Source organism: Chlamydotis macqueenii, chromosome 24 (assembly GCF_036417535.1).
Source record: "Chlamydotis macqueenii isolate bChlMac1 chromosome 24, bChlMac1.mat, whole genome shotgun sequence".
NCBI classification, from domain to species: domain Eukaryota; kingdom Metazoa; phylum Chordata; class Aves; order Otidiformes; family Otididae; genus Chlamydotis; species Chlamydotis macqueenii.
The window spans coordinates 6,283,986-6,292,796 of record NC_141579.1 but is presented as its reverse complement, the minus strand read 5'-3'; the positions used below and the strand labels follow the sequence as shown (position 1 = coordinate 6,292,796).

Genomic DNA, 8,811 nt, shown 5'->3' with positions numbered 1-8,811 from the left:
TGGCGGGAAGGGGAGGAGGCGCAGCAACCACCGCTGCTCCGGGCTGTGGTCCTCGGTGCGCAGGGCGTGTGTCCCACGAGGCACCGCTCAGCCCGGGGCCGGGCGAGGCTGCACCTCCCTTGCCAGGTACAGCACGGCTTCCCCAGACAGAATCGCTTGGTTTTTTTGGGTGTGAGAGCAGCCCCTCTGCAGGGACACTGCCTGCACGTCCCGGGTGCCCCCGGCTTTTCACGGGGCACAGGGGCATCTCGGGGGACCCGGGGAGGGTGCCTGCGGGTGGAGGAGCTGGGGCTGCAGCGCTGGCAGCAGGGACAGGAAAAGTACAGGCAGAGCGGGCTGGGCAGCGCTGGCAGCCGGCACTGCGGGAGCGGCGTGGGGAATACTGCTGATGCAGCAGAAGGCGTCTCGGCGGGCGCCGGTGATGGCTACGGGTCGGTGATGGCTACGGGTCGGTGAGCAGAGCCACGGCACTGACAACCAGGCCAGCGGTTGGGCTGAGACGGGATGAGGAGCGCAGCATCTGCTGGAGCCTCGCTCATTGTGAGGGCTGGCGCGCCGCCGAGCAGCAGCTCGGCAGAGAGGCACCACGGGGTGGAGGGAGGGATGCCCGGGAGCCAAGGAGCCCGTGCCTCTGGGTCAGGGGTGCTGAAGCCACGGGGCAGACGAGCCTGCCCTGCCAGGGACAGGCGACGAGCCCTGCTGCCCGCTGCACGCCGGGGGCCAGCCGTGCCGTCCCAGCCACGCGGCCGCAGGGCCGGGAGCGGGACGCTGCCCGTCACAGGAGCCTGATGGAGCCGTCACGCTCGGCAGCTCTGGCCGGTCTCCTCAGCCGACTCAGCTCGTGAGGCATCTGCCACCGGCCTGGGAGAGGCTCTGCTCTCCCACGGCCAGGAAGGGCACTCACGGCAGCTGGCCCTCGATTTTGGCACCGTGCTGAGGCGTCCGGCGCGGGGCACGGGGATACTGCAGCTCAGCGGAAACTTGTTTTGCTGAGCCCAGCACCAGGCTGCCGTGTCCGGTTTCAGGGAAGGTGAGCACCCCTGCTCGGACACCATCACCTCCCCGGGGGGACAGGAAGGAGGGCTCGGGGGTCTCGCCAGCTGGCTTGGATCCTGCCGGGGGGGGTCACAGCGTCCGGGCAGTGCCCCTCGCTCCCGCTCGCCCTGCGCCAGCGGAGCTGGGAGGGTTAAAGTGCCAGGCTGCTCTCCCAGGACGGAGGGGTAGGGCTGAGCAGAGCAGTTGGGCTGCAGCCTCCCAGCTCAATGCAGCAAGCGCTGCGCTGGCCCCCGCAGCCCCAGAGCATCCCGCCCCGGCAGCGAGGCGAGGACAGCCCTGGCCCCCTCCCAAACCTCCTGGCCCGGGAGGAGGTGGCGTCGCTGGAGCAGAGCTTCCCATCAGCGCCTCATCTTTGCTGCAAGGTCCTCTGGCTGTGACCTCTAAGAGACAAGGTGGCCCGGAGCTGGCAGCGGGCAGGCGGCAGCGGCAGGGAGCCGACGGCTCTGCAGGAACGTCCTGGCTGGGGCAGGCACGGGGGCTGGGAGCCGAGCGAGGGGTCCCGGGCGCACGGACTGCGGGTGAGTGCTCGGCCGCCGTGGCCATTCTCAGCTCCGCTTGCCTGCAGCTCTCTCTCTCCCTGCCCTCCCCTCCCTGCGCAGCGCCGTCCTGCCCGATGCTGCCTTGGCACCCGCCGGCCTCTGAGGCAGCCCCACCACGGGACCTCTCCGACAGCGGGGAAGAGGAGCCGTGTCCCCCGGCAGCCCCGGCAGAGGCATCTGCAAGGAGCAGAGGCTGCTGCCCTGGTCCCAGGAGAAAGTTTCTTCCTGACCGGGCACAGCCTGATGCCACCTCCACCGGACCCTCCCCAGCGCTGCCCTTCACCCCCCTCGGCTCCCTGGGCTCACTGCCCTAGGGTGTCCCCTTCCCCAGGATCCCCTCATTACCTCCCGGCTCCACGACGCAGCCGGGCTGCAGGCGGCATTGCAGGGCCAGGGGCTCTGGGCTCCCACCGAGCCCCCGGCTGTCCCCGTGGCTCTCCGCACGGCACCGAGCAGAGGTCCCCGCCACTTCCCCACTTGCTCTCCTGCTCCTCAACACCTCGAGTCCCGCCCGGTGCAAGGAGACGTGAGACGCGGTCTGTACGCGTGCCCGTCCCCGGTTCTGGAGGATCTGCGAAGCCCCCGGCGCTGGGGGGGTGCAGTCGGTGCCGTCGGTCCCTCGCGGTGGGTACCTTTGCGGTGAGCAGACGGGTGCGCGTATTCGCCCTGTCTCAGTTGTTGGACTGCGAGGTCGGAGAGCAGCCGGGGGCCGGGTGTCGATCACCTGGCGCGCACCCCGGGCTCCGCTGGCCGTCCCGGCTCCCTGCGGGACAGAGGCGGGATGGATGACAGGGCGCGGGTCCCCGTGGCGGAGCCAGAGCCCCCGCGGCGCGTGCGGAGCACCCCGACACCCCGGGCAGTGGCACAGGCAGGGCGGAGCGCGGGGAGCCTGCCCTGCCCCTCCAGCGGGCAGCGGCACAAAAGCACCCAGCGCACAGTTTGCGTTTTCTCGTTCTTTTCTTTGTTTGACCGTACAAAGAGCAATAAAAACATCCTACACGCAGCAGTGCTCGGCGAAAGAAACCGCGCAGAAGGCGCAAGCCCAGCGCTGCAGTCACGGCGGCTGGGCGTGGACAGACGTGTTTGCAGAGACGCCGCGCGGCGTGCGGCTATGTACGTACATCGGCAAGTCGCAACCCAAGGACAGTGCACGAAGGAGATGAAAGGCAGATGCGAGACCGGTCGCGTGCAACAGCCAGAGGCCTTCGCTGGCTGCCAGCTCCGTCCCGCGTGGAGCCGCTGGCGGCCCAGCATCCAGCAGCGAGCGCTTGCAGGGAATCGGCCTCGCGGCCGGCTCCCCACGGGGAAAGCCATCCGGCGTGGGGGCAGGCAGCCTCCGCCCAGCCCTCCCGGGGCAGCAACGCCCGCGGGAGAGGGGGAAGCCCCACGGCGAGACGTGGCGCATTCCTGCTGCAGGCAGGAAGGGGAGCGGCGCAGAGCCCAGCGAGGTGCGGGGGGCAGAAAGCAATGGGGGCAGAGCAGGGAGCGCAGGGCCGTCCCTCCATCCCCGGGGCCTGACGGCATTGCCTGCGGCGCTGCCAGAACGGCACCCGCACAGGGATGCCGTGGCGCTGGGCGGCGTGGCCGAGGTCTCCCTTCTCCCCTGGCAGCGGTGCCCAGGCTGTGGGCAGTGTCCTCCGGGGGCCCCTCTCCTGCCCTACATCCCGCCTGCCACGGGAGAAGAAAAGCCCGGGCACCTGCTCGCCAGCTCTGGCGCAGGAGGCAGGGGGCTTGCCAAGGCCAGGCAGCCAGCCCCAGGCAGGCAGGACCACCACTTCCCACTCCGGAGCTCGCCGGGACCCCCGCTCGCCCGCACCTGCCCTTGTCCCCTCCCAGCCGCCGCTAACCACAGCTGCGGAGCGCGCGGGGCAGCTCCCGGGGCGCGCTGAGGGAGCTGCCGCAAGCGGGGCCGGCGCGGGCCGGCGCGTGGGCGCGCTGGCAGTGCGTCGCCGTGGCAGTTACGGATTGTGCCGCGCTGGAGGAGGCAGCCCCAGCACCACTGGGCTGCTCAGGGTGACAGAGCTGTCCTGCCCAGTCCTTCCCAGCATGCGCCCAAAAACTCCTCTTCCTCCCCGCAGCTCTTTGTCCCCGGCAGCCGCACCCCACCACCTCCGTCTGGCACGGCAGCAGAACGTTTTCCATTAGAATTACCCTCCCCAAGAAGGAAACGAGCACAGAAAAGTCAGCCCAGCGCCTTCGGCTGAGATGCTCAGGCCCAAAAACAGCCCGAGAGGCAGAAGGGTACGTCCGTTACACACCAGGAGCCATCAGCGGCTCCAAAAACCAGCGCAGCTCGGAGACGGTGCCCGAGCCAACGATCGTGACCCGGCCATCGGCTTCCGAGCAGCTGGGACCGTCCCCGAGGAGCCCGGCTCCTTGTCACGGCACTCAGCGTTGGCACGCCAGGCTTGCGAGGAGGAAAGGGCAGCTATCGGGTACGAGGGTCTCGGGGCGAGACGTGGCCCCGAGGGAGGACGGCTGCCGGCCCCACTCTCTTTTTCTCCCGGGACAGGGTGCGGACACCTGGGCACAGGGCTGCCTGGCCCCTCTGCCCCTCCTGACACCCCTGCTCCAGCCCCTGCGCGCGTGGGACCGCGCTCGTCTCCCGCGCCGCCGCGTCCCCACAGCTCCCCGCGGCCCCACGCGGCGCGTGCCCAGCGGGGCCCAGCTGCGGCCAGGCTCTGGGGACCCTCTCTCCGCGCCCTGCTCCAGGCTGGGGTGGCTGTTTGGATGGAAGGAGGGTGCTCTGGGGGGACAGGAATCCTTGCTCTGGAAGCACATCAAGGGGGCCGCGCTGTACAGGGGTGAGAGGGAGGGGCGGGCGGGGGGGCGTTACTTGGTGCCCTCGTCCGGGTTGCCTTCGCCGTCCGTCTTCCCCTCCTCCTCTGTCTTCTGGTCGTCCGTGTTCAGCCTCTGCTGCTTTTTCCGGCGCACGCATTTCACCACCATCAGCACCAGGATCACCACGGCCAAGAAGCCGCCTACGGAGGCGCCCACGATGACAGCCACCGTCGAGTCGTGCTTCGGGGGCTCTGGGGAGGCAGGGCACGGGGGCTCAGGGCGTGCAGCCCCTGCTGGGGCGGCCAGCGGGAGAACGGGGAGCGGGCAGGGCTCGCTCCCGGCGCCGGGGAGCAAACCCTGCTCGCGCAGGGCTCTGCCACCGACCTTTGGTGAGCACCTTCAGGCTGATGCTGGCGTGGCCCCGCTGCCGGTCCGGGGGGTTCAGGACGTAGCAGTTGTAGGTGCCCTCGTCCTCCAGCTGCACGTTTTTGAGGGTGAAGGACACATCGTACTTGGTGGGGTTCCCGGTGAACTCCACCCGGTTCCCGAAGCGGTCCAGCTGCTTGTTCATGATCTTCGTCCGGAACTGCAGGAACTGGGCAGCCCGCGCGGGAGAGGAGGTGAGACAGTGCTCGGCCCCCCCGCGCGCTCGCCTCCTCCGGCCAGGCGTCCCCCTCCCCGCCCCCGAGCAGGACAGCGCCCGCTCAGCCCCACGCTCAGCTCTGGGCACCGCAGCGGCCAGGGACGGGGTCTGCTCACAGCCCCCCTCCCCGCTCAGCCCTGCCTGCCCTGCCGCACGGGGCGCTGCCCCGACCCCTGCTTCCTCACGCTGTCGGGTGCCAACCTCTCCTACGTGGAGGAGGGCCGGAGAGCAGGAGCACACGTAAGGAGAAGGCTCGGGACCCCCAAAGAACGCACGCGGACCCCCAAGGAACGCACGGACCTTTCAGCAGACCCCCAGCCCCGGCGAGACTCACCAGCTCCTCAGAGCAGTTCCTGCACCCCTGGTAGGTCCAGTTGAGGGAGAATTGCTTGTTCTCCACCTTGTAGCAGGAGTTGAAGGTGCAGGAGAGCTTCACGGAAGAGCCGTTCAAGGCATTGATGGTGGTGGGGGCCATGACCTCCATGCCCCGTCCCGTGGGCGCTGCCGCAAGCACAAGGAGCGAGAGCAGAGAGACAGCTGGGAGGGGGTGCAGGAATGGCCATCCTGCCGGCGGGGCCGGGCCCCCATCCCACCGAGCAGCCTTGCAGGCACGGCCGCACACGGAGCGCGCCGCGGCCAGCCGGGACCACGGTTCCCCCGCGCAGCAGCGAGCTGTGGCACAGGGGGAGCTGCCCCAGCCCCGGCACCATCCCTGGGCTGGACATCCTCTCCGTCCTGCTCTGCCAGGGCTGATGACCCCTCTCTGCCCTGCCCAGCCTGATCGCGCCCGGTGCGAAATTCTGCTGACTGCGGGCAAGCCCCGCTCCTCGCCGCGCAAACGCGGCCTCCCTGCTGCAGAATCGATAACACTACGCAAAGGGCTGAACGCAGCAGCGGCACGCAGGGCTCAGCGCTGCATCCGCCGAGAAATTCATGGCTGCGCTCGTCGGATTTCACGCCCAGCAGGACGCAGTTCAGCGGCAACGGCTGGGATCTGCCGGGGGGATGCAGGTGCTCCCCCACCCATCCCAGTGGTGCTCACGTAAGGATTCTCCAGCTGGGAATGACCAGGTCAAGATGTCATCGCTCCCAGGGGGACAAGGCCAGTCCCTGCGCCGTGGCAGCGAAACGGGGGCATCGCACGGCACAGCTCGTGGGGCAGGACGGCCGACTCCGGGCACGGGCAGCCGTGGGGCGTCTCCTGCAGCTCCCCTGGTTCGCTGGCTGCCCCGCAGCACCCGAAACCCAGTGCCTGCACCCAGCACGTTCTCCCCGGCCCGCCGAGGGGAGGGCACGCAGCCGACCAGCTGCAAGCTGTAAGGCTCAGCGCCGCGAAGCGCGGGGACGGAGAGCCCTGGACGGACGAGGCCGTAACGGGGGCTGCGGCACTGGCACCAGGTGCTGTTCCCACCTCACCTCTCCCCTCCGCCTGCCGCTCTTTGCTCCCGCACCTTCTTCCTGGCGCTCCTGGGCCCGGCCCTGCGGCCGAGGGGGAAGAAACAGCTAAAACCCCCGGGACCGAGCGTCCAGGCTGCGCCCTTCGGTGCTGCGCAGGCTCCCAAACGCTCTGTCACGCTGCACCCCGCGCCCAGGGCTCCCCGGTACCGTCACAGGCAGCCCCTGCGGCAGACCTCGCCGGGATTTGGCCCGCCACCCCCCAGGCTCTCCCAAAGCAGAGGCAGCCCACCCGCAGCGCAGGACGGCGCTGCGAGGCGACGCGCTGCCCGCTCCCGCCGACAGCCCCAAACCTGCTGACGCTGGCTGCTGGCTGCGGGGCAGGGCAGAGGCAGAGAGCGCGGTGCCCCGCACCCCCCCGCAGCCTGCCGCAGGACGGTCCCAAGCCGCCGCAGCCCACCGGCCGCCGCTGCCCCCTCCCCGGCGCAGCCCACCTCAGAGCGGGCGCGGCCGCCGCATCCCCCGCGCTGCCGCAGAGCGGGGTCGCCCCGGCAGCGGCAGCGGGGCTGAGCGAGGCGCATCCCGCATCGCCTCCATCCCCGTCCCCGCGGCACGGCACCCGGCAGCGGCCGGCCGCCTCCCCGCTGACGGGGGCGCGGGGAGGGGGCTCCTGGCCGCGGAGGGTGCCGCGGCGGGGTCCCGCAGGGGGTCCGGCGGCACTTACCCAGCGAGAGCAGCAAGCCGAGGCCGGCGAGCAGCAGGGCGGGCTGCGGGAGCCAGGCTTCCGGGCTCATTTTGGAGGAGTGTAGTGTGTGGAGAGGACGTGGTGGTGGTGTGGGCTGTGGTGGGTTGCTTTTTTTCGAACGGCCGGGTTATTTGCGGGTGACACACAACATTAGAGCCGCGCTACCCCGCAGCCCAATATGGCTGGAGCGGCTGGGTCCCAGCACCAGTCAATGCTATGGTTGGTGGATTGCAGCAGAGGAAGTGGGAGGGCAGAAAAATTTTCCCCTCAACAGAAGGCGAAGGCTCCCGGCGCTCCAGCTCCGCGCTCCGGGGTCTGGCGGTGGGCTGCGTCGCACAGCGGCTCCTGCGGCGTGCCGAGCCCGGGACAGCGGGTTTCTGCCTGCATTCCTCCCGGCCGTGCAAACTTGGTGTTGGAAAAAGTGGTGCCCGGGCCTCCTCATCCCCATGGGATGCCAGGGGCTAGGGCAGTGCCCCCCAGCACAGGCCTGACCCTGAGGGCTCCCAAAGCCAGGCAGACAGCAGAGGGACTGACCCCGGCCAGGGGTCCCAAGGAGGGACCAGCGCGCCCAGGAGGATGCACGGCCACGAGCAGGGAGCCTACAGCAGGTAGAAGCTTCCCAGGGGTGCCAGACTCCAACAGCACCTTCCCCCCACCCCAGCAGCGTGCCGTCCCAAGGCAGTGTCCTCTCCTCATCCAGCCCTCGGCACGGTGAGGCTCTGCCCAGAGCAGGTCTTTGGTCCCCTTCGCACCATCGCTCAAGGAAGCCTCTGGGCCACGGACTCCAAGGCTGCAGAGAGGGGTGCAGGAAGGAGAAGACAAGCGAGCTCATGGAGACTAGAAAGGCAGTGACAGCAGCTGGGCGGCCACCTTGCTCTCGCGCCCCAGGACGGAGGGTGGTGGGGTTTGCCGGGGCAGCATCGTGAGGAGGGGGGCGAGGGATGCCCTGGAGCCAGGGCACATCTCTGTTCCCGTGCACCAGAGCCCTGGGGAGGAGGGGACGGGGCAATGGCGGGGGGGCAATGGGGAGGCAGGAGGGGTGCAGGGGTGCTCTGCTACCTGACCAGCTTCAGGAGGGGAAGGGGGGTAGCAGGGAGAGAGGGCATCAGAGAAGTACCAGGGCGAACGCAGAAAACCCGCTCAGCTAACACACGCCCTGTGCACACAGCACAGCTTCCCAACCGCGCTCTGCTCTGCTGCACCGGCTCCCACCGCCCCGCAAAGGCAGCGGAGGTCCCATGTAACCCCCCCCGACTCTCCAAAACCAGCTCCGGCGGCCGGGTCCTCCTGCAGCCCCGTTGCTCGGCTCCATCCCAGAAAAGCGAGCAGGGTGTCAACGAGAAACGAAGGAGCGCAGCCCGCAGCAGCCGCGCTGCAGTCTCGCACCGGCGGAGCCGGGGAGGTGGTCCCAGCGCCGCACCTGCGGGTGTCAAACAGCTAAATATAGCGGTGCGGGACAGCCAGCGCGCCCGAAACGCCGCCCGGGGGCCAGCGAGGGGCTGCTGGACTCCCCCCGGCCGGGCCAGCCGGTCCCCAGCGCAGGCGCTCGCCCGTGGGGAGCGGCTGGTGCGTGGGGGACGCGTGGGAGCGTGGGCACAGGGAGGGACCCCGCTGCCCGTGGGGGCTGCCCCGCTGCCCCCCGGCCCCTGCAG

The 8,811-nt window shown here is 70.0% G+C and overlaps 1 protein-coding gene across 3 annotated transcripts; it reads right to left on the bottom strand.

Annotated features, from left to right (window-relative positions):
- Positions 1 to 2,533: 2,533 nt before the first annotated feature.
- Positions 2,534 to 7,342, bottom strand: SCN2B (sodium voltage-gated channel beta subunit 2). 3 transcript variants are annotated; one of them, XM_086766107.1, is made up of 4 exons: positions 7,139 to 7,342; positions 5,354 to 5,520; positions 4,761 to 4,971; positions 2,534 to 4,627 (listed from the first exon to the last, which is right to left on the bottom strand). In XM_086766107.1, the coding sequence occupies exons 1-4, from the start codon at positions 7,206 to 7,208 to the stop codon at positions 4,428 to 4,430; spliced, it is 648 nt and encodes a 215-aa protein (XP_086622233.1). In that variant the 5' UTR covers positions 7,209 to 7,342; the 3' UTR covers positions 2,534 to 4,427. The 3 variants fall into 3 exon arrangements, with proteins under 3 accessions (XP_086622233.1, XP_086622234.1, XP_086622235.1); XM_086766108.1 differs by lacking the exon at positions 7,139 to 7,342 and adding an exon at positions 6,768 to 6,883; XM_086766109.1 differs by lacking the exon at positions 7,139 to 7,342 and adding an exon at positions 6,436 to 6,683.
- Positions 7,343 to 8,811: the final 1,469 nt, after the last annotated feature.